Raw genomic sequence first — 27752 nt, 5'->3', positions numbered from 1 at the left:
CGAAAGATTACGTTCATACCAACTGCATCTGTGGCTTTGATCAAAGGTGTGCTGCGTGAAGGATCACTGACACCAGCTGCATTTTCAGCACGTACACGGAATTGATATTGTTTATCTTGTGTCAAACCCTTAACAGTATAGGACAGCACAGGCACAAGGAAGTCATTGCATCTCTGGAAGTTCTCTTCTCCTTTCATCATCTTCTCAAGAATGTAACCCATAATTTTGCTTCCACCATCATACATGGGAGGCTTCCAAGTAAGGGTCACACTCTCAGAAGTTGGGTTGTGTGTTTCCAAATCAACTGGTGGGTCAGGACGTTCTGTATTTGAATAACAAACGGTTAAACAGGTTAACAATTTTATGCAAAATGAAAGTTACATCCAAATGTTTTCAATAAATGCTATTACTTACGCTTCTGATCTTCAGCAATAACAGGGTTGCGAAGCTCAATGAATTCACCACCACCAATCTTGTTGACAGCTCTGACACGGAAGTAATACTCTCCATTTTGAATGAGATCCTTAACCGGCCAGCTAACTTTGTTTTCTCCAGACATGACATTGACGTAGGTTCTCCTGCCTGCTTCTCTGCGTTGTAGCACATAGTGGAGAACAGGGCTACCACCATCATAGTCTGGAGGATCCCAGGACACCTTGCAGGTGCTCTTGGTAATCTCACTAGCAACAATTTCTTTACATGGTCCAGGAAGACCTAACATTTGTAAAAAAGCACAATAAAACCAAAGCAAGGGCATTAGTTTAAATATAAAAGTTTGCATCAGTTGTTAAAAGCTGAAATATACCAATAATGTAGAACTCAAAAACATACCTATAACTTTAACATTGATTGTTCCACTTGTTGAACCATTGCTGTTCTCCAAGGTAACTTTGTACTGGCCAGCGTCGGCATGTAAGCAGCTTGGAATTTCCAGATGGCATGATGTGTATTCAGCTCTTAAGAAAGTTCTGTCATCAGCCTTCAGCTCATTTCCATCTTTGTGCCATGTAATCTTGGGTGATGGCACAGCCCTGAATGGAATTGGGAGGTGCATCTTTTCACCTTCAACAACAACAAGGTCCTTGGTCTGGAAGTCAATGGTTGGGCAGCCTGCAATGATGCAAGTCATAGGGCAATCAGTTAACCTTAAATTAAAATGGCAACAAATGATACTTTATAGTTTTACAAAAACGACAAAAAATAGCTTACAGTCAGAATCTTTGGCATATACGTTCTCAGAAATGTCAGAGGGATCACTGGCGCCAACAGAATTGACAGCACGGACTCTGAAGGTATACTGCTTCTCAGGAACAATGCCCTCTTCTTCCCCTGCCCTGTATTTTAGCTCTTTGACAGGACGAGAGTTGACTCTCATCCACTTTTCGGTTCCAGCCTCACAGAGCTCAATATGGTAACCAACAATGGGACTTCCTCCATTCTTTTCTGGTGCCTTCCAAGCAATACAAATATGATCTCTGGCTGCCTCAGTGATGTGCAGTTCCTGAGGTGGTGATGGTGGGCCTGTCAAAATAAACAATGGTTCCATTATGTTGGTTCCATAATCAGATATTTAACATTTATGTTCTATCTTTTTTTCTTAATCTCGGAGATCCTAGAGACAACATTATTATTTATATCTAATAGTATATATTTAAGAATAATGACAATAAATGCAAATTTAGCTTATTGTTTACAATATCCTAATATGTTCCTCAGACCTAATCAAACCAACTGGGTGAAAATTATTGAAGATAAAACTATGTTGAATCACATACTAGATATGCACTTGTGCAGTAATATTTCAGTATTTGAAGCATGTTTTTAAGTTCTCCTAAAAAAAAATAAGAAAAGTCACAAAGCATAATCCTAATACAATCTTCAATGCTACATCATGTTTATTCAAAATGTTGAAATAATATTGAATCTCCTAGACCTCAAACAAAACATGAATAATTAAAAATAGTAGATTAAATCTCTATCAAATAAATAAATAAATTTAACATACCTGTTGGGTCCTCAATGACCACAATATCCGTGGGTTCACTTGGGTGACCAACTCCAGCCTCGTTCTCAGCAGAGACTTGGAACTGCACTTCAGTGCCCTCAATAACATCAGTCACTCTGTAATGGCAGTCAGGACCAGAAGTCTTTCCTGATTTCACCCAACGGGTTCCAAGTTTCTCCTTCTTCTCAATGACGTATCTAGAAAAGAGATATTATCCAATTAATGCTACATTGGATGAACTTAATGCTGAAATAAAAAAACAAATATTATATATAATACTAAAATTACTACAACTAAATCTAAAGTAAACAAATTAGCAGTACATTAGTAAACTTACCAAATAATACAATTACTAAAACTTAAAATTACACTATATACAAAAATATTAAAATAAAAGCTAAATAAAAATAATAATACTAAAATAATGCTGCCTGGCTCCACATTTCATCAGCTGCTACAAAGTCCATATGCAAGTACCTCAAGACAGGTCTTCCACCATCATTCTTAGGTGCTTCCCATTTGAGGTCAACATGAGTCTTGGAGACATCAGTAATGGTCAGATTATATGGAGGTCCAGGGGTACCTGTGAAAAAGAGAAGCAGATGAGAGACAAATTTAATACGAAATATCAAACAATCAAAAGGAAGAAACAAGCAATAAGAATGACTAAGTACGCACTGAAAGTATCCTTGGCGAGAACAGAGTCTGCAAGTTCACAAAAATCACTGGGTCCAACAGCATTCTCAGCAGCAACACGGAATACATAAAGAGACCCCTCGTTCAGTGGGCTGACGGTGTAAGTCAGCTCTTTCACAGTGGTGTCCACAGCCTGCCATCCCTTGCGTCTGACATCTCTCTTCTCAATAATGTAGTTTGTGATTGGAGAGCCACCATCTCTCTCAGGTGCTGTCCATTTCAAATCAGCACTGTTTCTGGTGCTAGAAACTACTTCAAGCCATCTTGGGGGTGATGGAGGATCTAAAAGAGGAGGATCACCATTAGGAAATGCTGTGTACAAAATGATTCTCTTTAACATTTAAATGTTAAAGCAGTTAAAGTCTATCTTTACTTGCTCCCTATTTATTGCAATTGCATGGATGGAAATATGCGACTCACTACGTTATTCAGAATTTATTATTTTTTTTCTTCTACTGAAGAAAAAAAGTAATATTGTTTTGGAACAACATGAGGATGAATATATAATGACAGAGTTTAATTTTTTTAAATAGTGTGACTTACTGAGTCTCTCCTTGCAGAGCACTGGATCACTTGGTTCACTAGGTTCACTCTCGCCTGCCGCATTGACAGCTCTGACACGAAATGAGTACTCTTGCTTCTCCATCAATCCTCTCAGGAAGTACTCAAGAGAGGGGATACCATCAGCTACACGAACCCACTCGTCAGTTCCGCTCTTGAGGAGCTCAACGATGTAAGACTCGATCTTTGCACCACCGTCATGTTCTGGTTTTGTCCATTGCAGGAAGGCAGATGTTTTGGCCACATCCTTAACAGTGGGCTTACCAGGAGCCCATGGGGGATCTGAAAAAATCATGTTTCATATAATATGCTCTTTCCAAATTAAATATAAATGTTAATTTATCAAACGTTAATCCTACCGATTGGATCTTTAATCAAAATCTGGTCTGTCTCTTTGCTTGGTTTGCCAGGTCCAGCAAGATTCTCTGCCAAAACACGGAACTTATACTTCTTTCTTGTGGGCAGTCCTTTTACCCTGTAGACAAATTTGTATTTTAGATATGTTAAAAAAAAAACTTTACGACAAAACAATGGCACACTAGTGCTAATTCACATCCTTACATACCTAAAGTTTGTGTCCCTGACAGGCAGCTTGTTGCATCGGATCCATTTGTCGTGATCAGGCTCATATCTCTCAACCCAGTATCCAGTAATAGGACTTCCACCATCTTCATCAGGCTCATACCAAGACAGAGTTACTGCATCCTTTGTGATATCAGATGCCTCCAGTTTGTATGGAGGACCAGGAGTATCTAGGATATTATGAACATATATATAATGATTTCTAATGCAGGCAAAATGTTAGGCAAAAATGTGTTTGAATTGTTAAAACAGCATTAAATAACATACCGAAGGGGTATCTGGCAGTTATTGGGGCATGTTCTGCTGGGGCACCAATTCCAAACTGATTTTCAGCATAGACCCTAAAGATATAATCTTTGAAAGCCATGAGTTTGGTGGCTCTGTAGGTGGTCTGCTTCACAGTGGAGGACAACTTGTACCAGATTTCACTGTCTACAGCCTTCCTCTCAATAATATAGTTTGTAACCTTTGAGCCACCATCATCTCTTGGAGGATTCCAGGCCAGCAAGCAGGACTCACTTGTGATTTCAGAGATATCAAAGGCAGCTGGAGGACCAGGTTTATCTATATGGAGTTAGCAAAGATTGAAAATTAGTATCATCTGAATACTAACATCTACTATCATCTGCATATAAAAAATGTCAAATTTTTTTTATTAATGTCAATCCTAAATGTGATCCTGGACCACAAAACCAGTTGTGAGTAGCACAGGTATATTTGTAGCCATAGCCAACAATATATTGTATGGGTCAAAATTATCGATTTTTCTTTTATGCCAAAAATCCTACTGTAAATATATCAAAACTTAATTTTTAATTAGTAATATGTATTTCTAAGAAGTTCATTTGGACAACTTTAAAAGCGATTTTCTCAATATTTTTTTTTTTTATTTTTTTTTTGCACCCACAGATTCCAGATTTTCAAATAGTTGTATCTCGGTTAAATATTGTCCTATCCTATCAAAGCTTTCAGATTATGTGTAAATCTCAATTTCAAAGAATTGACCATTATGACTGGTTTTGTGGTCCAGGGTCACAAATGTCAAATTTAGTTTTTTCATAAACCAAGTGAATAGATATATACAACATTTTATATATATTTAGATATAAATATATAAGTCTGTCACACAACCTAGAATGTTAACATCAACTGTTGCAGTTGCACGGCCACTGCTGTTGACTGCTTCAATGATGTATGTAGCAGTGTCATCTCTCTTGGTCTTAGCAATGGTCACAGTTGAGTGGCCAGGCTTAGTATCAATTGTGATTCTATCATCTGGCTTCAGGACTAGGTCAGCCTTGGTCCATTTCACTTTAGGCTCTGGTTTGCCTGTGATGTCAGCAGGAAGTTCAATCTTTGTGCCTGCCTTAGCGGTGAGGCCGGCCAGCAGTTTTGCATCCAGCTGAATCTCTGGAGGCTCTGTGAAAGTGGTAAGTAAAACAAATAGACATTAACCTCAACTCATAATGTCTCTGAATGTGAAATCCTAATTTAATAAAGCACCTTTAGGATCAACGGCCAAGATCTCATCTGTTGCCTTGCAAGGCTTGCCGGCACCCAGTTTGTTCAAAGCTCTCACGCGATAAGCATACCACTGTCCTTCAATGAGACCGGTCACTTCAAACCTGTTTGTAAAATTAATTTAGTTTGAGTTGCATACATGCAAAAGTTAATTTGCGTAATTCATTTGAAAATTATCACTTACTTAAGATCAGGAATTGGGTCTCCACATGGCTCCCACTTGTCAGTGCCACGTTGACATTTGTCAACTATGTAACCTTTAATTGCAGTTCCACCATCCCACTTGGGAGGCTCCCATGACAAGAAGATCTTGCTAGCAGACTTGTCTCTCCATTTAAGATTTTCTGGTGGGTCTGGTATAGCTGTAAAAACACACAAACACACAATGCGTTATTTCAGTATTATGGGGTATTTCATACTTTTGATATTGTGACCAATTAACACTGACTAATCTTTCATTAGCATTGATACGCACTTGCAGGTGAAGACACGTTCACTGGATCATCAATGTAGGCAGGCTCTCCAGGGCCACATTTGTTGCAGGCAATAACTCTGAACAAGTACTCCTTGCCCTCAACAACATCTGTGACTGTGTATTCCTGGTCTTGCAAACCTGCCATCACCTAAAATCACATGAACACAAGATAAGTGATCACTGTAGTTTCAAAGAACCGTTCAAAGAAACAAATGTTCAAAGATACTAGCAATGTTTATACCTTCACCCAGGTCTTCCTGGAAACCTCACGCTTCTCAACCTGGTAGCCAGTGATTGGACTGCCTCCATCATGATCAGGTGCCTCCCACATCAAGTGAACATGCCTTCTGGTCACTTCTGCAACCTTTAAGTCTTTGGGTGCGCTTGGGGATGCAATGACATTAACTTCAATCTCTCCTGAGACACTGGTCACATCATTTTCCAGCGTCAAGGAGTATGTGCCTTTGTCAGGGCGCACACTTGGAGTTACAATGAGCTCTGTGAAAGTTGACTTTGTAACCATGGATACGCGGTCACCAGCCGTAAGTACATTTTCACCGAAGGTCCACTTTGCTGTGGGCACTGGGTACCCAGTGATAGGGACACGGATTGCAAGAGGATTAGGAACAATAACCTCCAGACCATCCTTAAAACCACTCAGGTCCAATGTAGGTGCAACTGTGTCAAGAGAAGCACATCATGTGTTAAACAATTTGCGAAGATTCAGATCAAAGATTATGTGGGGTGCAGTTGTATGGAAATCACTTATGTATGCCAACACAGGCCCAATAATATTTGCAAATTTAGCTTATTGTTTACAATATCCTAATATGTTCCTCAGACCTCATCAAACCAACTGGGTGAAAATTATTGAAGATAAAACTATGTTGAATCACATACTAGATATGCACTTGTGCAGTAATATTTCAAAGATTATGTGGGGTGCAGTTGTATGGAAATCACTTACAGTGTGGGTCATCTGCCAACACAGGCCCAATAATATTTGAGGGGTCAGATTGGCCAGCCGCATTCTCAGCAAGTACTCTATAGCTGTATTTTGCTCCAAATTTCAGGCCTGAAATCTGTGAAATGCATGTCAACATAAGCATTACATAACAATACTAATACACACAATAACAGGAAAGTTAGTTCATATATATATATATATTAGTGGTGGGCCGTTATCGGCGTTAACGTGCTGCGTTAACGTGAGACTTTTATCGGGCGATAAAAAAAAATATCGCCGTTAATCTATTCTCAAAATTGGGTTGGGAGCTGGGTCTAAACTACGCAAGCTATGATGACTTTCACCTTGATAGTTTAACGCGGATGTATACCAAAGACTATAGAATATGTTCGCGCGTTTATGTCTCCTCCGCCAAAACACAGACGGGATCACGTTGTCCTCCATTCATAAAAACCGAATCTACTATAGCGCGAAATGCCACGTAAATTCGTCGTTTTTTGGATTCATAAATCAAATGTTGGTCTGTCACTTAATTCAAATCGCGATATGGACTAGTGTCTGTGAAAACTGAAATGCAAAAAGACCGTTTTAATATGAATCCGGTATGTTCCGTTTGCCTAGCTGTATGTATGAAATTCATACTATGAATGGTGGAGACGCGCTTTTACTACACGCATACTGAAACACACGTGACGCTCCCGGTAATTTTTGGCATTTGCATCTCACATGAACAGATAAACTCAATCTCCAAAACTGCTGTGAGTGTCACTTATACCGTTTCATTTGAGAAAACTAGCATCATGTCATACTGTATACACAGAAACTTCACGGCAAACTGTCAAAATAAAAGTACGGTGTAACATGTTTAGTCATTATTTGGGTAGCACACATATTCTGAATGCCTTCAGCAGAATTCAAATTAGCCATTTTAATCTAGATTAATCTAGATTAATTCCAAAATTTAATCTAGATTAATCTAGATTAAAAAAATTAATCTATGCCCACCCCTAATATATATATATATACAGTCTTTGGCAAAGATTACCCTGTAGAGCAGGTCTGGGCAAAGCCTGGCATTGCATCTGAGCCACTTGTCTGTGCCTTCTTCACATCTCTCAATGATATAGCCAGTGATTGGTGTGCCTCCATTTTTTAAGGGAGTCTCCCATGTCAACAGACAGGAGTCCTTTGTCTGCTCCGAGTGTGTCAAATTCAGTGGAGGGCTTGGCCTCTCTGTGAATCAAAACAGTGGGATACATTTATTAGGTATGAATGATTTCATGTATGCTAAAATTAATGATATATGGGATTTTACAAACCAATGGGGTCCATGATCTTCACTGGGTTAGTGGCAGCACTTGGTTTGCCAATTCCAGCCTTGTTCTCAGCCTTAACACGGAAGATGTATTCTTTGTTCTCAATAACATCATTAATGATAGCTGAGCGTTCGTGTGGTTTGGTCACCATGACTGGAGACCAGCTCACAGACGTTCTATCACGAAGTTCAATAATGTACGATGTGATCTCAGATCCACCATCGAACAGTGGTGGTTCCCAGGAGACTGTGGCACCAAATTTGTTGACATTTCCAACAATAACATTCTGTGGTGCATCAGGAACATCTGGAGTCGAATTAAAATTTAAAATCACAATTAGAATCACTGGCTAGTGTGTCCAAAAACTTGACTTTCAGATTTTCTTAACTTACCAAACTTATTCTTAGCTTGAACAGCTTTGTCAGTCTCAACATTGGGTCCACTTCCGACGCGGTTGCGTGCGCAGACACGGAAGAGGTACTTGGAGTCTCTCTGCAAGCCAGTTACACAGTACTCTGTGCTATCGGCACAGTCAGTGGCCAGAGTCCAGGTCTTACGTTTGATATCACGTCTCTCAACCACGTAAGCCAAGATCTTGCTGCCACCGTCACTCTCTGGCTCTTCCCATGCAATGCTGACCTCACCATCAGCAGTGTCAACCACCTGAAGGTTCTTCACAGGCCCAGGAACATCTGTGAAAGAAGCAACATTTGTAACCAACAATGCAATCCTAGGATTGTTTTAATGATATACTATGAATATAACTCACCAATAACTTTTAGGTTTATAAAAGCCTCTCCTTTTCCATGTTTGTTCTGGATGACGATTTTATACCGGCCTTCCTCTGACTTCTTAGGGTCTTTTAGTCTATATTCTGTCCTGTCGACAGAAGTGTTAACATTGTCTTTTGGAAGACTGATGTCATCGTAGAACCACTCAGCCTCAGCTTGTGGGTAAGCATTGTAAGGAACTGCCATAGCAAATGGCTTTCCAGCATCTGTAACCAGCTCTTGATCCAGGGTTTTAATTGTTGGCACAGCTGTGGGAAAACATCAAGGCATTGCAAATATATTACATTTGATTGTGTTTTGAGTTTAAAACATTTTATTTTTTCATTATACATATGTAAAATCTATCTTACCAGCAAGCTCAAGCTTGGCTCTGGCATCTTTGTCCTTGGCAATGACTCTGTACTCGCCTTGATCACGTGGCCTGATTTCACACACTTGAAGCCTGTGAATCTTACCCTCGCTCATCATCTGGTACTTATCACCTTGAACAATGGTCATGTTGTTCCTCAGCCATTTGACCTCAACTCTGTCTTTGTTGAGCTCAACTTCATACACAACATCTGAGCCTGGGGGCTCAAACACGTCTGTGGGTGGTCTGACAATCTCCACAGGGATCTCTAAAGAGGTGAAAAAGCCATAACGACCAATTAAGTTTCTATTAACTTCCATTACTTTTCTAAGCCTGGAGATTACATTTCTTAAAATTTACTAATTACTCCAGGTTTTTGATGGACACTGAAACAAACTTACCCTCAACAAAGAGGCGGGCTCTGGTTCTCTTGTCATCCACTCCACAGGCATATTCACACTCGTCATCTGGTCTGCACTCTTTAATACGCAGTCTGCATGTTTTGCCATCTCTCTCAAACTGGTATCTTAAAATTAAACATAAAATGCATATTAAATATCTTCAAAACCAACAAAAACCCTTGACATATGCCCTTAAGAATAACAGTAGAACTATCTTACCTAGGTCCTTCTCTGATCTCTCTGCCATCTCTGTACCATTTAATTTCAGCCTTCTCTTTGGAAAGTTCACATACAAACTCAGCATCCTCAAATTCAGTGATGGTTTGGTCACTGAGCTGAGCGGTGAAGTCAGCGGGTGCCTCACTGATGATCAGTTCTGCTGTGGCCTTATCAGCACCAGCAACTACACTGTATTCACCCTCGTCTGCAAGGCTGCAGTCTTTAATGGTCAAAGTGTGCTTGTCCTTGTCCACACGATACAGAATTCTCTTGCTGAGAGTGATTTCCTGACCAGCCTTTATCCATTGTACTGTTACATTTGGTCTGTTCACCTTGCATGTGAAGCTGATGGTCTTTTTCTCCTGTGTGTCAACATCCTCAGGAGGAACAAGGATTCTAAGATCTTCCTCTGTAGAAATTAAGATGTATGATAAGTCTAAGTCTTAAATTCATTGTGTTAAAATTTATATTTATATCTTGTGAAGTTATTTTCTTGCTGTAAAAATAAGGTTTATCAGTGTCATACCTTGCACAGTAATGTTGGCAGAGCTCTTTGCTTGTTCACCACGCTGGTTGGCCAGTGTAATGGTGTAGTTGGCTTCGTCTGATTTTTGAGTGTCTTTGATCCTCAGAGAGAATACATTGTCCTTCTGGACCATGATGAACTTGCTGCTTTCAAATAAAGTCTCATTATTCTTCAGCCATTTGGCTTTGGCCCCCTCAGTGTTAACTTCACAATTGAGGACAGTCTCTTGTCCTTCATTTGCCTTTATGTCTCTGAGAGGAGTGATAATCCTAAGCTTTTCTGTAAAAAAAATCATAAGCAAAACATCAAAATTTTCAAATTTACATAACAGTTTCTCAAAAAAAAAATTTCACAGCAATATACTATACATACCAAGCACAGTCAAATCAGCAGAGGCTCTTGTGGTTCCAATGAGGACTACAAAGCCTCCCTCATCCTTGAGTTCACAATTTTTGATAACAAGAACTCTCTTTTTGCCTTCAGAAATAATTTCATATTTGTTATCTGATTGAAGTTCCGTATCTCCTTTGAGCCATTTCACTTCATATGTGTCTTTGGAGACAGAGCACACAAATTGTGCCTTTTCACCTTCAACCACCTCCTGGTTTTGAGGCCTTGCAATGAACTCAGCGGCAAGTTCTAAAGTGGAAAAAATAAAGCAAGTTTATATAAACAAGGTACAGAGTATAAGGTATGAAGTAAATTTTCAAGGACAAGACGGTCTCACCATTAATCCTCAGGTTCCCTGTGGTTTGTGAGGTGGGCAGTTTGCAGTGGTACTCTCCAGCATCATCCATACGAAGGCCCTTAATAATAAGGATTCTCTTTTTGCCATCTGCAATATGCTCATATCTACCAACTTCAGGCAACTCTTGGTCACCCTTGTACCATGTAACCTCTGCATCGGGCTTAGAGACTTCACAAATCAGTTTAACACTGTCGGTTTCAGTGCCTTCAACATTAGCCAAGTTCTTTGTGAATCTAGCCTCCTCCTCTGTGGAAAAAAAAAATCATGCAAATCAGTGTACTGATCAAAGCAGAAGCCTGTTTAGACTAAAAATGAACTAAGTAATTTACCAATGACAGTCAGCATTCCAGATGTTTTGGAAGTCCTGGCATCACATTCATATTCTGCTTCGTCATCAAAGACAGACTTGCTTATGATGAGAATACGTTTTACTCCTTCAGAAATTATCTCATATTTTTTGCCTTTTCTGATTTCATTGCCATCTTTGAACCAGCGAACCTATTTAAAAGGAACAATAGAATATATTGACGAATGAACTCTTCATAAAGTAAAACAATTGTACAAAATATCTAACATCTAACTTATGAATTATATTGAATGTCAATTTAAAAAGCAAACCTTTGCACTTTCACGAGACACTTCACATTCAAATCTGGCAGATTCCTTCTCTTTGACCTCAACATCATGGAGCGGCTTTGAGAACTCAACATGTGGAGCTAAAGATCAAAAGGCAACCATTTTCAGTGTTTTATTTTTTCATTACAAGCACAATTTAAATTATTTTGCCATTTCATTCTGATTGACTTACGTTCAACATTTAAGAAGGCTGATGTCTTGAACTGTCCAGCATCACAGGTATATGTCCTTGAGTCATCAAGTGTGCAGTCATGGATAATAAGTTTTCTTGTACGGCCATCAGCAACCATGTCATACTTCTTGGTTTTGCGAATTTCTTGTCCATCTCTAAACCACCTGACCTCTGCTTTCTCTTTGGAGACTTCACACTCTAGTTCAGCGGTGGCTTCCTCTTCTACAGTCTGGTCCTCCAGAGGTTTGGTGAATTCAGCTGGAGGTTCTGTGCAGCAAATGCAATTCACTTTTTAACAATAGAATTATAATTTCCAATGCTAATATTTTAAGACAGACTAATGATATATTTTTTCTTTTAAACAGACATTTACATTTTTTTAATGTTTGTGACAATCACCTGTGCTCCAATAAAAGCGCTGACAATTACCATTACAACACTAGAATGGTTGATATTATCACCTCATTGTCAACACCTTTTAGGCTGGTTAATTTTATGAGGGATGCTCATTAGCAAGAAGGTGCAATCAAATCTGCATTTGTGAACAAATGGCACCCACCGTTTACAATGAGTTGAGCCTGTGTCACAAAGTCCTTTGCAGTGAGTTTGACTTCTCCTGCCTCTGTCAGCTTCACATCCCTAAGGGTCAGCGTGTGAGATCTGCCTTCTGCCCGGGTCACCACCTGTGCAAATCAAACCAATTGATAAATCAAGCACCCTTGCCTTGTCAAGGGTGGGGGAGGCTATTTACTGCCCCTCTGCAATATACATCAGCAGCTGAGCACTAGGAAATGTTCTCATTTTCACACCTCTGCTTCTACTGCCCCAACTATGTGCCCTGGAAGCCATTTTAGACTCTCTCACATTTGGCTTGTGTAACTTCAAATAAAGTTAAGCTAAGGTTAAATAAGACGAGATGTATAAACCAATTAAAAACTCGTGCATATGATGTGTTTACAAGAAACATCTTCCTTAAACTATTAATAAAAATGAGAATGAACAAAAAAATTACAAATTAACATCACTAGTTATAAAACAACTAGTCATTCAAGCAACTGACTATTTTTCTTATAATTTTTCAATACCATTTCCAAAATGTTTTACATATATATTAGAATTTTCATGCTGTTAAACAACATTTGTCTTTATATAATAATAATAATAACACATCAATATGAAATCCATATATATCTGTAACAAAACTTTGAACGCTTTCCTGAATACGATGCAAAAGCAAGAAAAAAAGATGAAAAATTAAAACCCTATCTGTTCAAACATAATCAAAACTGTTAGAATTAGAGTTCATTAGATTAATTTAACTTGTTTGTAATCTCTGTTGGAAGAATCAAGTTCCCATACAACACATATCAGGAATACAAACAGATCTTGAACAGCTGTTGTCACCAAAATGTTTGTCAAGCCCATTTGCTACACAACACTCAGTTTAATGAAAGTATCATGTAAAATACATAGAATCCAAATAACATGGCAAACACATTTGAATGCTTCTAACAAAACGCATAAATAAAAACATATTTCTACGTGTATATACAAGCTAGGCCTAGGCCTCTCAAAAGGCCTCTTGCCACCTGCCACTGCACATAGAGTTTTGAAGCAGTTAAAAATAACCAGAGGAACGCTTGCAGAGCAGAATAGCCCTGTGTGTTATCTCAAAACCCGGATCAAATGCTCAACTGGTATCCTGATCCCCCAGGTCCTTATATGAGGAAAGCATTTAACTGACAGATGTAAAGAGCATGTAGAAAAAAGCTAAATAGTTGTTTTGAAGTTGTTAAATATTCCAAGCATGTGTAATCCTAGATGTTAAAAAAGCAACTGATCTTCCTGTAATGTTATCCCACTAGCAGTGTATCAGTGAAATTGTCAGATTGATCATCCAGATTGATCAATGATTCAATTAGTGTATACAAAATAGTGACACCAACAGTTAACTCTTCAGATATTTTCCAGAAACCACAAATGAAATTTGAATTTAAACAAGCATGCATGCATACTTACTCTGTCACTTGGTTCCAGCTTTGTACCCCCTAGGAACCATTCCACAGGTATGCCCTCATAAGACAGTTCGCAGTCAAAGGTTGCTGTCTCTCCCGCTGTCACTGTTACATCCTTGAGAGGCCTCAAGAGGCCTATCACTCGTGCTTTGGATTCAGGAGAAGACATTGTTAGTCACCTCCAAGTTCCAAGAGACACCGGTAATCCTTTAACTACAAATCCACATAGCGCTTTCCCCTGACAACAGGCCACTGCTCTGGAGCTTGTAAGCCTCCAGGACAAGTGGGATTCAGCAGGACAGGGACTTGCGTTGGGGGCCTACTTCATTTGCATATTGAGTTTCCTTAAGATGTATATGGTCAGAAAAAAATCTGGAGGTAGGTCTGTTAAGCCTCTGCCAATCACTGACAGAGACTCTCTACTTATGGCATGCAGCTTCTAAAATAACCACAACATCTGATTGGCCACAAACCCACCCTGTAATGACACCCTGCTAGGAAATCTGTTACTGTCAATCAACCTGCTGGAATTTTCCAGGAAAAGCAGAATGTTAAGTGTTAGTCTACTTAATTTATAAAATGAAAAAAAGCAAAAATCCCACATCATGGTTGAGGGTTGCATGTCATAACAGTGTCTCTGCTTGTTTCTAATGCTGCAAATTTAAAAAGCTAAATCAAAAAATTGGATTGGCTGCCAAATGTATCTCTAACACATTAATCCCTGCCATAATAAATACTTTTCACACCCTGTTATCACTACATAGCATCTGTCATAATAATTTACGAGCGTATCATAAACTGCAGTGACTGACTAATCTAACTGCCTTCCGTTCACATACTGTGTTTCAAAGCAACTCATGTCATCCGCCCTTTGTTACTCAATACTAATTGTTTCTGGTATGTCCAACATAGATTTCTCTAGCTTATCCAAAATATGCAAGATACGTCATATTCATCATTCTTACCTTTAACTCTCAGCTGAGCCCTTGATTTGGCATTAGCAGCACTGAAGTCCACACTACCAGCCATATCCATGCGAACATTGTAAAGGATAAGCATGTGCTTGGTGCCTTCCTCCTTAATTTCACAGTCCTAAAAAAATGAAATTAAAAATATGTCATGAAAATATAAGAACATTTCAGCATAGAGAACAACTCACAGTAATTCTGAATAAACTGCACAATTTAACACAATAGTAAGCTCTTAAATGAACAGTTCACCCTAAGTTTAACCTCTTGTTCTAAGCCACAAATGACTTTTGTCAATTCCTAAGTCAATAATAATTTTTGTGTGTGTTTTTTTTTTTTAATCCAAAATCTCTCTTTTATGTCATATGTGACCCTGGACCACAAAATCAGTCATAAGTAGCACAGCCAACAATATGTTATATGGGTCAAAATGATAGATTTTTCTGTTATGCCAAAAATATTAGGATATTAAATAAAGATCATGTTCCATGAAGATATTTTGTAAATTCCCTTCTGTAAATATATTAAAACTTAATATTTGATTAGTAATATGCATTGGTAAGAACTTCATTTAGACATTTTCTCAATATTTAGATTTTTTTGCACGCTCAGATTTCAGATTTTTAAGTAGTCGTATCTTGGCCGAATATTGTCCTATCCGAACAAACCATACATCAATGGAAAGCATATTTCTTCAGCTTTTTTCAGACCTTTATGACTGGTTTTGTGGTCCAGGTTCACATAAGAGTTTAGAATGACATAAAGGTGAGCACATGATGACAGAATTACCATTTATTGTGTAAACAATTAATTTAAAACAATTTTGAATTTTCAAATTTGATAAACATTACAATGTTCAAAATCTGTAAGTTATAAGTTCGTAAATTACCGGTGACTGGTGCAGGGCCTCTCCTTTGAGTTTCCAGTGACCATGAACATCCTCCTCAGAGATTTCTGTCTCAAAGCGAGCAGTCTCAGTCTCTGTGACCTCCACACTGTACAGTGGACGGACAACCTTGATATCACGTTCTGGAAAGAACAGGAGTGGAGAGGCAAAGTTATATGAGTTCATAGTAATTTTATCAATTTGGAATAATAAAACATACATAAAATACATAAAAAGATACACACCTTCAATGTTGAGCTTAGCTGCTGTTTTGTCAGAGCCACAGTCGCACACATAATCACCAATGTTGCCCTTCTCTGCCTTCTTTACTGTCAGGATACGTTTCTTTCCATCAGCCTTGATGAGGACGTTCTTAGAGGGAGTAATCTCATTGCCGTCTTTGAACCATTTCACCTGAGCAGCTGATTTGCTCACTTCGCACATCAGGACAACCTCATCCTTCTCAACTGCAGTGTAGTCCTGCAACTTGGTAGTAAAGTAAGGTTCTCCCTCTGTTGATATACAAAGAGGAATTTAAGTTTAACTCAATATTTATCAGTACAATTCACTAATCAATATTTATCTGTATGATACTTCAAGAGCGTCTACAAAATATTTGAACACCTACCAAGTACAGTGAGCATTGCCTCACAGGTTTTACCAAGGGCTTCAACTTTAATTAGAGAAGTGTCATCAATAGAAACCTCTTTAAAGGACAGAGTATGGATCTTGCCATCCTCGGACATGTGCACCACTTTGCTTGGATGCAAACGCACGTCATTCTTGTACCATATGACTTGAACCTTTTCATGAGAGAGCTCAATTTTGAATTCTGCAGTCTCACGCTCTTTAACGGTGACATCTTTAATGGGTCTGACAAACTCAAGACGGATGCCTGGGGAAATATGCAAACACGTGACTCAGTCTGGCAGCAGTTGTATATAAAAGTTTACAAAATAAAATTATTTTTAAAATAATGTTAATTTTATCCCTCTTACCCTGGATAACAAGTTTGGCAGATGTTCTCTTGTCCTCCGCCTCAAACATATACTTAGCCTCATCCTCATAGGCAGCAGATTTGACCACCAGAATGTGTCTATTGCCCTCCTGAAGTACCTCAAATTTATCATCAGTTGTAATCTCCTGAGATCCTTTCAACCAACGGAAGCTCTTTGGTGGTCTTGAGATCTCACACTCAAACCTTGCCTCATCCTTCTCATATACATGCACATCGGCCAGAGGTGTTACAAATGTAATAGGAAGCTCTGCACAAATACATAAAGAACATCGCTTTAATTAATACATCAAAAACCCACACTCACATAACAAAAAATATCCAATAATCTGGAAAAAATGCTCTCAAACTGCACTCTGTGCATTGATTTAAAAAATATCCAAGATCTAAATAAATAAAATAATTATAATTTGCAAGAACCCACAAATGGTTAATGATCTAGTAAGTTCCAAAAAATGAAGAAATCAATAGAAAACAATATATAACAATCACTTATCTAGAATCAAGCAGTGGCTGCATAAAATTTAGGCATAAAGTACCTTTCACTTTTAGATTGGCAGAACATTTTGCATTGGCACCCTGGAATGTAACCTCTCCAGACTGGGCCACTTTGCAGTTGTACAAAGTTAAGATGTGCTTAGCACCATCCTCAATCATTTCAACATCCTGTTGCCACAAAGACAAAAATATAGTTATGTCATTTATACAAATGTTACATTTGTCACCATTTCAAATGGTTGTAGTAGACTTACAGGTGATGGGGAGAGGACTTCTCCTTGCAGCTTCCACTGGCCATGGACATCATCCTCAGAAATTTCCACCTCAAAACGAGCAGTCTCACCATCGAACAGCTCAACACCATACATGGGTCGCACCACTTTGATGTCACGAGCTGAAATTAATTAAAAATGGGGGGGGGGGGGGATGTTATTTAAAACAAGAAACACCTGTAACCGCTGAAAGATTCCAAAAAAAATGCATTTAGATTCCATGGACATAACCTTGATCACTCACCTTCAATGTTCATGGTGGCTGAAGTCTTGTCTGTTCCACAGTCACAAACATATAAACCTTTGTCTTTGTCCTCAATTTTCTTGATGTTCAGGATTCTTCGTTTGCCATCAACTTTCATGGTAACCATTTTGGAGGCTTTAATTTCAGTCTCATTGTGGAACCACTTCACAGGAACATCTTTGCTGAGCTCGCAGTCAAGATTGACCTCGTCTTTCTCAACTGCAGTGTAATCTTGCAGTTTAACTGTGAAGTAGGCATCTCCCTCTATATTAAAAAGGAAAAAAATAGGTTTAGAGAACCTATAATGTACTATTTGTGCGATAAAACAGCTTGTATACCAACAAACTGATGTTTACTAAGATTACAGGACCACTTATCTTACCACCACCATCGCCAACATCAAAATAATAATAATCATAATTAAGAAAATAAAAGTTACCTAGCACCGTCAGGTTTGCTGATGTTGATATTCCTTTAGCCTCTGCTTTTATTTGGCAAGTATCATCTAGAGTCACATTCTTGATTTCTAATATATGTTTCTTTCCATCAACATGCGTAAGTATAGTTCTGCTCGGATGCAGTTTGGTTTCATTTTTGTACCATGTCACCGGTACATTGTCATGGGACAATTCAAGCTCAAACCGAGCTGTTTTACCTTCCTTAGCAGTTTGATCCGATATCGGGGAGATGAATTTCAACCGCATACCTATAATGTGTTAGTCCATTGCAAAACCATTTTAGCTTGGTGATTTTATGAACAAAACACATTTTTAGAGGACCCCAAGAAGACTGAAACAGCTTGAATGACAACTTACCCTCAACTGTCAGTTTGGCTGTTGATGTTTTCCCCAACACCTCAATAGCATATTCTCCCTCATCCTCAAATTCACAGTGGTTTATGACCAACATGTGTTTCTTTCCATCATCAATGATATCATATTTTTGGTCTGGTGTAATAATATCAGATCCTCTCAACCACATGACTTTAGGCACATCTTTTGTGATTGTGCACTCAAACTTTGCCTGTTTCTTTTCATGCACAGTAACATCCTTTAATGGGACTGTGAAGTCCATTTCAATTTCTATTGGCGTGAATAACAGTTATCACAAGATAGTTATTTCACCCTCTTTAGCTTATAAATACAGCATTTCTTGTTGTAACATGCATTTTGTCCTCATCAGAACCATACCTTTGACTGTTAACATTGCAGTAGTGATGGCATTCAAAGCTTGGTAAGAGACTTCTCCAGCCTGGTCAAGTTGAACGTTTTTCAACGTAAGGAATCTTTTATTTCCTTCAGCTCTGATATCACATGTCTAGAGACAAAAAAAAAAAACCCGTACAATTACTCAGGTAAAATAGCCTATATACTTTTTTTTTGTTTTTTTTTTCAAGGATATACAATCTTACCGGTGATCTTGTCAGAACCTGCCCTCTCAGTTTCCATTCTCCAGGCACATCATCCTCTGAAATTTCAGTTTCAAAGTTGGCCTCGGTTTTCTCAACCACCTCCACACTAGCAAGAGGCTTCAAGATCTCAGCTTCACGCTCTATGTTTATAAAAGACATAAAACGTATTTAGGGAACACAAAAACAACCTTTGGCATTAAGGTAATAAATAATTAGACTGCCTAACATACCTCCAAGAGTGAGTTTTGCTGTATATCTGCGGCCCTCAACTTCTATGGCATATTCTCCGACATCACCAGGTTGAGCATTCTTGATTGTAAGCGTGAGATCTTTTCCATCCTTTTTCACCTCAATCTTATCTGTAGGGGCAGTAGGAATTTCTTCATCTCCTTTGAACCACTTCCAGTTAGGAGTATCCTTGTACAGTTCGCACTTGAATGTGGCAGTAGCCTTTGGTTTCACATGCTGGTCCCTCAAAGGTTTTGTTAGCCAATCTCTGATGATTTCTGCAAAGATATTTCGTTAAGTTATGTTTTGGTACAGAACTGCTAAAAAATAATATAAATAACTTTAAAGATTTCCATATGCATACCAATGATTTTAACATTGGCTTGTGTCTTGATGTCTTCGCACTCGCAAGTGTAAACACCGGCATCATTGTCATTTGCGTCTTGGATTGTCACAGTGCGCTGCAATCCAATAACATTGATTTGAATCTTGCCAGCAATTTGCTTGAGCTCTTTTCCGTCTTTCTTCCAGACAACATCCCTGTCTTTGCTCAACTCGCAGGTTAGGTACATTGGCTGTCCCTTGATCACAGACATTTCCTCCTCCAGATTCTTTGTGAACTTCACTGGTAACTCTATTAATACGAAAAAAAAAAAAAAAACTTAATTCATTGGGTAGTATTTTTTTAATATATATTTGAATAAGACTAAGCTCATATATTCACAGTGTTTACTCATAATCATTACACTACCTTCAACAATAAGTTTAGCCATTGAGGTCTTCTCCTTGTTGCCAAGCTTTGCAACACATGTGTACTCTCCAGTGTCTGAAAGCTGTACATCAATGATAGCCAGTTTGCGGTCTTTGCCATCAGAAGTGAATTTGTGCTTTGGACTCTCCCTTAGATTGCTTCCATCTTTCATCCAGGTGGTGATAGCAGTTGATGGAGAGACCTGGCACTCAAATACAGCAGAGGAGCCAATGGACTCAGCCTCCTGCAACACAATATCTTTGAGCTCCTTCACAAACTTCAAGGGGACGGCTTTGAGCTGGGCACCAAATGGTGATTCTCCTGGAGGTTTGTCCCCACCAGCACCAGGCTTCAGCCCTCTGCCCCTTCCAGCATCACCAGGAGATGGAGTCTGTCTTGCTGTAATGCAAAAGGAGGTTTAAATGAAACTGATAATTATGGTAAGCACATTACATACAGATTTACATACATTTGTTGCTGAGCTGTCATGAGTAATGTATAAAGTAAAGTTTAAAATGTCTGAGGAACATACGTTTTAAGCCTCTGCCTCTTCCAGGTTCCTCTTTAGGCTTTCCCTCTGAACAAACAAAAATCAATTATTTCCAATTCATAAAAAATATAAAATTATATTTTAAATGAATATTATAAATAAGTTTAAATTACAATCCAGTACTGAAGAAATACTTAAAGACAAAGGGGAATATTAAACATGGGAATGAAGGGTCATGAAGATGGTAGAATCATGCTGCCAATTAATGAGAAGTTAGATGACAAATTATGATCTCAACGCAATGACCATTCTTACCACCAGTGGTTATATATCGTAGATCAATGAAGACACACGAATAAACAACAAACAAGATGAAAGACATTAAAATACAACACACATGCCACAATGAAGACTGAAGAAGATGAAGAAGAAGGCAGACAAGATTTAGCAGTTTTATGTGGATGGACATGGATGTAGACATGGAGATTATCTGGGGTGAAAATAAATAACAATAGGGAGCTGGTTTCCATAGCACGGAAAATGAGGCATTCATTGGTGTAGTTCACAGCCACCCTCTCACCTCGTCTACCTCCTGGCATCCCAGGAGTCTCAAGTGCCCCTTCCTCCGAATACCTGTCTTCAGAGCCTTCTGAGCCATAACTCTCTCGAGAAGCAACCTCCCAACCCCATGCTTCTTCGTCTTCTTCATATTCAGCTTCAAATTCAGCCTCAACCTCTTCTTCAAAAACTTCTTCTTCAAACTGCGTTGACACTTTTCTTAACTCTACAGCTTCAGGAGACAGTTCCTTTATGACTGGAATCTTCTCTTTTTCGGGGATCTTTTGTTCAGGTTTCTCCTCCTTAGGTGAAACCTTCTGAGGTACTTTTTTCAAAGTAATAGCTTCAATTGAGTCTTTGGGTGAAACTTTCTTAGGCATCTTTGCCAAATCCTCCCTGGGCTTCTTCTCCACAGAGACTTGTTCAGTTGGTTTAGGTTTCTCAACTTTTGGCGAGGGAATCTTTTCAGGCTCTACTCCACTCTTTGCACGCTCAACTGGTTTTAGAATTACACCTTCTTTCTCCTCAGGCTCTTTGGGTAAAATATCCTTTTTGGTGACTATTGGCTTCTTCTCGTCCTCCTTCGGTGTAACCTCCTTCTTTACCGGCGTAACCTTTTTAGGCGGTGCCTTTTTGTCTTCTACTGGTACAATAGTTGGTATCTTCTCAGCCTCATTACCTTTAACTGGAGTTTCTTTTTTGTCAACTTTTTTGGGTGGAATACTTGGTTCTGTTTTAATTTCATCTTTTGGTGACCTAAGTGGTGACAACTCAATTGGTTTTCGTTCTTTTGGTTCTGGAACCTCTTTTTCTTTTGGTGATCCAGCTGAAGGTTTCTTTGGAATTGGTTTTAGTTGAACCACCTCAGGTTCCTCTTCTTTAGATGGAATTTTACCTTTACCTTTCAATAATCTCTCTTTAGGCTCTGTAGGTGCTTCCTCTTTGGGAGGTTTGGTTACAGGTTTAACAGCAACTTCATCTGGCACCTTTTTGTCAGGAACGGAGGGCTCTTCTTTTTTTGGGAGGACATCAGGTTCTTTTGGCTTCTTATCCTTTTCAGGTCGTTCTCCTTTCTCAAAAGTAACTGGTTCCCTACTTCTGTCAAAAGTGGTTGGTTCTCTTCCTTTCTCATCTTTTTTGGTGTCTTTTTCGGTTTCACTTGGTGGTTTTACAGGCTTCTCAAATGGCTTTAATTTGACAGATTCTTGTTCTTGTGTATCTACTGGTAACTTTTTAACCTTTTTCAGTGCTAAGCCAGGCTCCTCCGGTGTGTCCTTTTTTGGAACCTTTCCAATTGGTGTCTTTTTTGCTTTTTCTTCTAGTTCAGTTTCTGGTTTTATCTCAGGTGGTGCTTGCTCAGTTTCAGCAGGCGTCTTTATTTCTACCTTTGGCTGAATTGTCTCAACTCTTTTGGCCACTTCGTAAGTCTCAAAATGCATTTCTGCCTCATAACTTTCAGTTATCATAACTTCAGTGCGAGCCTCAGCATACACTTTTGGCGCTTCTTTATGTTCCTCCTCTTGTGGTTTAAGCACTTTCTTCAGTTTTATCGTATCCTGATCTTCATCTTTATCTTTGGATACTCTTGTAGCTCTCTTTAAGGTGGGAATTTCAAATCTTCCCTCTTCTTGCTTCAATTTAAGAACTTTTTTTCCTTTAGATTTGGAAATGTATGCCATTATAAAGTGAACGGTACATAACAACACAAAACAACCATAAACACAGAACATTTAACACACTGACATACTTTGGCCTGTACAATAAACTGTGACAAAACATGACAAAAAACTAAAGGACACAATCAAAAACAGACAAACAGACAAAGATGGTACTGACAACATACAACATATTTCAATACACATCAAATTCTACATTCTAAAATGTATCACGAATACTGCTAAGGCAGTAACCTACTGTATCATCTGAAATGGCTGTGAGAAAAGATTTTACATTGAAGAATGTAATGTTTTAAGTTTTCCTACCTTTCTTTCCTGGAGCAGGTGCAGAAACAGGTCCCTTTTCACCATCTGATTTAGAAAAGTTGTCACAAAAAGTTAAAACAAGTCACAATGACAATATTTTCTTATGTTGTGCAAAGAAATGTGTCAATATGAAGTACTGAAAATGTGCAGAAAAAGCTTTAGGGGCATTTTGCATATGTAACGTGAATCTGTTTTGGTATACATAGTATTCTGTGCTCTTTTGTGAGTAACTGGCTCTGAGTTAAACTGCTGAGAGATAAAGAAGATTCCTTTCCATTAAGTGGAATGGGGATGGTGTGAGGATCACCTAATAGCTTACACATATCAGAAGCACATACAAGACACAACATGACAGACATTACCGCACATATTACTGAAGTTAAGAAAAAGATTAAGAAAACACGTTAAGAAAAAGATGATCACCTACCTGTTATTAACAACAACTTTTCAATAAAATTGCCCAAAGATATTTTATAAACAATGGGAGTATTTACTGTATAAAGAAGAATTTCAGTTTTAGTACCTTCCACTGGTTCTTCCTTTGGAGCAGGCTTTGGTTTCTCTGGTTCTTTAGGTGTAGGTACTTCAAAAGGAATTTCAAAGACATGATGAGATTTCCAAACTAAACATTCCTCAAGTACACGGATGCAGACTTGTGGTTACCATAATACCTTTAGTTGGAATTATCTTCTCTTCCTTGGGCTTAGGGGTGAGTTTCTCTTCAGCTTTCTTATCGATCTCTTTAACTTAAAATAGAGTGTGTTGTTTGACATCAATTCAAGTTGAAAGATATTGATGATAACACAATGTAATGAAAGAACAGAATCTTTTAAACCTCTATCGAGGTTAAGAGACAGACACACAGATATTGCATGCATGACAGACAATACATGAAATGACTCACAGACTATATTTTAAGTAATTATTGTAAGAAAATATAGAGATAACATGGAAACAACAGCATAAATTCATTCAAGTTAGACTTGACAGAACAGGTTTTAGCACCTCCAGGAGGCTTAACAATACAACACTGTGACAAAACTGAAGACTGCTAATAAAATTACTTTTCCAAATAAGAGTGGCTCATTAAGCATGAACCTTTTATCATTAAGACTATTTTGTTACAGTGACACGCAACAAACAACAACAAATAATACAGAACAACGTAAAAACTTGACAGCAAATGTACAAGTGTTAAGGCCCTCTATTGAGGTTAGGATGTGCTAAAGAAACAAATATTGATGTTAGACAAAACATATCACAAGCGAAAAAGTACCTTCTGGGGAAACTTTCTTTGCCTGAGGCTCTGGCAAAGGTTCTTTCTTTCTTTCAGGCTCTGGAGATGGTTTCTTTTCAACTGTAAAATTTAAACATTTTAAGGTGTTATTGTGACAAAATGATGAAGTTATGAAGTTACAATGAATGAATAACAAAACTTAGACAATAAGATATGAAATACAACAAGATTGGTTAAAGATTTGACTCGACAAACGCAGGACAAACAACAAAAAGAGACAACAATGACAAACTGAAACATAACATTTAGTATGACATAAGAGTTTGCTGAAGAACCCCCATAGTACTCTGTACCTTTTGGGGCTGCAACTTCTTTCACAGAAACCGGTTTCTTCTCTGGAGTTGGTATCTTTTCTGGAGATGGTTTCGTCTCTGGTTCTGCTACTTTACATCACAAATGAAATTGTACATTATAATCTCAAACCCATTTTTGTATTTTTACATTTAGACTCAACAAACATAATATAAAATGTTTCTACACACAAAACATAGAAAATGACAAACACACATACTTAATCATGGGTTGTAACATTATTTATGACTTCAAGACAGGACAAAGAAGAGGTTAATCAGATTTTTTTTTTCCACATTAAAGTATTGTCCTCTGGTAGTTTCCAACTTGATGTAGTTGCAAGAAAATTGACACAAGAGACCACCGATCACATATAAACACTCAGTCTTAGATTTAAAGATTTGAAGCTCAAAGAAAATCATTTTCAAGAAGTTTTAAAATAAGAGAAATAGACAGACAACCTGATGTCATTATACCTTTTGTAGGCGTCACCTCTTTCTTTTGAGGAGCTATTTCTTCAAGCTTTTTAGATGGAAGAATAACCTCTTTCTTTTGAGGCACTATACCATCTGTTTTAGTGAAAGCAACAATTTCCTTCTTTTTAGGCTGAGCATCATCTTTCCCAAGCTCAGAAATGACCCTTTGGTGCACAAGTTCCTCTGGTTTAGGAATTGTAACATCCTCCTGTTTCGGCAAATTGTTTTCCTTCTCTTCCAGTTTAATTATTTGGGAAACTTCCTTCTTGTGTGGAATTTCTTCCCTATCAAGAGATGGAGTAACTTCTTTTCTTTTAAGTGAACTTTCTTCTTTCTCCTTCAAAAATTGTGTATGGGTTATCTCTTTCCTCTGAGGCAAAGTTTCTTCTGTTTTAGGAGCACTACCAGCCTGCTTCCTTTTCAGTGGAACAACAGCTTCTGCTATGGATGTGAGCGGTATGTGTTCATTTTGAGTTACTGTTTCCTCATCTTTTTTAGGAGGAAGAGAATCCTCTTTCTTTTGAAATACAATTTCTTCATCTTTTTTAGGAAGAAGAGGAACCTCTTTCTTTTTAAGCACAAATTCCTCATCTTTTCTGGGAAGAAGACAAACTTCTTTGTTTTTAGACACAATTTTATAGGTAAGAGGAATCTCTTTCTCTTTGGATATTACTTCCTCGTTCATTCTGGGAGGACAAATATCCTCTTCCTTTTCAAGAGCAATTTCCTCATTCTTTCTATGAGGAAGAGGAACCTCTTTCTTTTTAGATACAATATTCTCATCTTTCTTAGGAGAAAGAGGAACCTCTTTCTTTTTAGATACAATATCTTCATCTTTTCTAGGTGAAAGAGGAACTTCTTTCTTTTTAGGCAGTATTCCCTCTTCCATTCTGGGAAGAAGAACCTCCTTCTTTTCAAATACAATTTTCTCATCTTTTCTGGGAGGAACGTCTTTCATCATTTCCTCATCCTGTTTCTTTTGAGGTGCAATTTTCTCTTCATTTTTAAGGGGAAGAGAAACCTCTTTCTTTTTAGATGAAAATGTATCTTCCTTTTTTGGAGTAACATCATACTTTTTATCTAACATTTCCTCATCCTGTTTAGCAGGAACAGGAACCTCTTTCTTTTGAGGTGCAATTTTCTCTTCCTTTTTATGGGAAGGAGGGACCTTTTTGTTTTCCTCATCCTTTCTAGGAGGAAGAACCATCTCTTTCCTTTCAATCACAATTTCCTCCTCCTTTATGAGAGGAATATCTTTCTTTTTAGGTAACATTTCTTCATCCCATTTAGCAGTAAGAGAACCCTCTTTCTTTTGAAGTGCAATTTCGTCTTCCTTTTTACAGGGAAGATAAACGCCTTTATTTTTAGACAATATTTCCTCATCCTTTCTGGGAGGAAGAATAATCTTTTCCTTTTCAAATACAACTTCCTCATCTTTTCTGGGAGGAACATCTTTCTTTTTAGGTGACATTTCCTCATCCTGTTTAGCAGGAAGAGGAACCTCTTTCTTTTGAAGTGCAATTTTATCTTCCTTTTTCTTTTGGACCACTAATTCTTCGTCTGTTTTGAGAGGAAGAGGAACCTCATCCTTTTTAGCAGAAACAGCAAACTTTTCTTTTTGAATTTCATCCTTTTGAGTCACAAATTCCTTCCCTTTAGGAGTAGCATCAGTCTCTTTTTTAGGAAGTTTGACTGCAATGTCATCTTTTTTGGAACCAGTATGAGTCTCTCTCTTTTGAGGTATTTTGCCTTCTCTATCTTTTAATTTACTGTCTGCAGCAACTAGTTTCTTATGACCTATGTCCTCAATTAAATCTCCTTTCTCTGCAGCCACTAACAGAACAACCTCTGTTTTCTTGGAAGGTTCAAAAGAATGTTTAAAAAATGCTTCTGTAAAAGGAAATTGGTGAAAAATTAATACTGTCTTTGATTTTGAAATTGGAGATGATTTTGAATATCTGATTCCAGAGAGTATAAAAGTCCGCTAAAACTCTCAATGATCATATTGCCAAAATTTATTTTAAATATATTTTTTTTATCTTACCTGTCATTAAAAGTGCTCTAGATGGTTCATCACCAGAAAGTGTTTCACTCATCCTAAATTCTTCTGAAGACAATATACTTTCTTTTGGAGAATCTCCCAGTTTTGAAATCTGTAAACTGTCAATTTCTTTGCTATGTTTTCTGTTCTGTGTTTCAGCCACTTTCTGTGGAGAAACATCCTCGTTTGAAATTTCTTCTTTCAGAAGAGACGTCACTGCAATTTTCTGACTGTCTGATGGTGTGTCTTCATCCTTCCCCAGGACAGAAGTGGGTTCTTGAAGATCTTGGATGTGAAGAAGAGTTTGTACCCAACAGTAGCCCCAAGAGATTGATAGGTAATAGAAAGACAATTCTTTTGTAAG

At 38.1% G+C, this 27752-nt stretch overlaps 1 protein-coding gene across 1 annotated transcript in view; it reads right to left on the bottom strand.

The window, feature by feature from the left end:
• The window catches only part of ttn.2 (titin, tandem duplicate 2), a 160670-nt gene that overhangs the window by 66775 nt on the left and 66143 nt on the right, over positions 1-27752 (bottom strand). The window contains exons 97-150 of the mRNA XM_073845071.1: positions 24874-24963; positions 24560-24640; positions 23955-24029; positions 23807-23866; positions 23284-23328; positions 21324-22955; positions 20786-20830; positions 20254-20652; positions 19867-20136; positions 19505-19780; positions 19275-19414; positions 19054-19180; positions 18679-18945; positions 18303-18569; positions 17864-18127; positions 17602-17741; positions 17389-17515; positions 16833-17099; positions 16463-16729; positions 16080-16346; positions 15838-15977; positions 14946-15072; positions 13985-14127; positions 12525-12648; positions 11966-12232; positions 11776-11873; positions 11487-11655; positions 11137-11403; positions 10782-11048; positions 10410-10688; positions 9884-10292; positions 9665-9789; positions 9265-9531; positions 8893-9162; positions 8516-8815; positions 8127-8429; positions 7853-8040; positions 6808-6922; positions 6082-6518; positions 5841-5988; positions 5550-5727; positions 5348-5469; positions 4976-5263; positions 4112-4408; positions 3828-4014; positions 3622-3737; positions 3245-3544; positions 2684-2983; positions 2483-2588; positions 2006-2202; positions 1210-1521; positions 832-1110; positions 415-714; positions 20-322 (exon numbers count right to left, since the gene is read on the bottom strand). Coding sequence (XP_073701172.1) covers positions 20-322; positions 415-714; positions 832-1110; positions 1210-1521; positions 2006-2202; positions 2483-2588; positions 2684-2983; positions 3245-3544; positions 3622-3737; positions 3828-4014; positions 4112-4408; positions 4976-5263; positions 5348-5469; positions 5550-5727; positions 5841-5988; positions 6082-6518; positions 6808-6922; positions 7853-8040; positions 8127-8429; positions 8516-8815; positions 8893-9162; positions 9265-9531; positions 9665-9789; positions 9884-10292; positions 10410-10688; positions 10782-11048; positions 11137-11403; positions 11487-11655; positions 11776-11873; positions 11966-12232; positions 12525-12648; positions 13985-14127; positions 14946-15072; positions 15838-15977; positions 16080-16346; positions 16463-16729; positions 16833-17099; positions 17389-17515; positions 17602-17741; positions 17864-18127; positions 18303-18569; positions 18679-18945; positions 19054-19180; positions 19275-19414; positions 19505-19780; positions 19867-20136; positions 20254-20652; positions 20786-20830; positions 21324-22955; positions 23284-23328; positions 23807-23866; positions 23955-24029; positions 24560-24640; positions 24874-24963 — 12834 coding nt within the window. The remainder of the gene's footprint in view (positions 1-19; positions 323-414; positions 715-831; positions 1111-1209; positions 1522-2005; positions 2203-2482; positions 2589-2683; positions 2984-3244; positions 3545-3621; positions 3738-3827; positions 4015-4111; positions 4409-4975; positions 5264-5347; positions 5470-5549; positions 5728-5840; positions 5989-6081; positions 6519-6807; positions 6923-7852; positions 8041-8126; positions 8430-8515; positions 8816-8892; positions 9163-9264; positions 9532-9664; positions 9790-9883; positions 10293-10409; positions 10689-10781; positions 11049-11136; positions 11404-11486; positions 11656-11775; positions 11874-11965; positions 12233-12524; positions 12649-13984; positions 14128-14945; positions 15073-15837; positions 15978-16079; positions 16347-16462; positions 16730-16832; positions 17100-17388; positions 17516-17601; positions 17742-17863; positions 18128-18302; positions 18570-18678; positions 18946-19053; positions 19181-19274; positions 19415-19504; positions 19781-19866; positions 20137-20253; positions 20653-20785; positions 20831-21323; positions 22956-23283; positions 23329-23806; positions 23867-23954; positions 24030-24559; positions 24641-24873; positions 24964-27752) is intronic.

The sequence above is a fragment of the Garra rufa genome, chromosome 8 (assembly GCF_049309525.1).
Source record: "Garra rufa chromosome 8, GarRuf1.0, whole genome shotgun sequence".
Taxonomy (NCBI): Eukaryota; Metazoa; Chordata; class Actinopteri; order Cypriniformes; family Cyprinidae; genus Garra; species Garra rufa.
The sequence above is the reverse complement of the archived record's forward strand: the minus strand, read 5'-3'. Positions and strand labels throughout refer to the sequence as shown.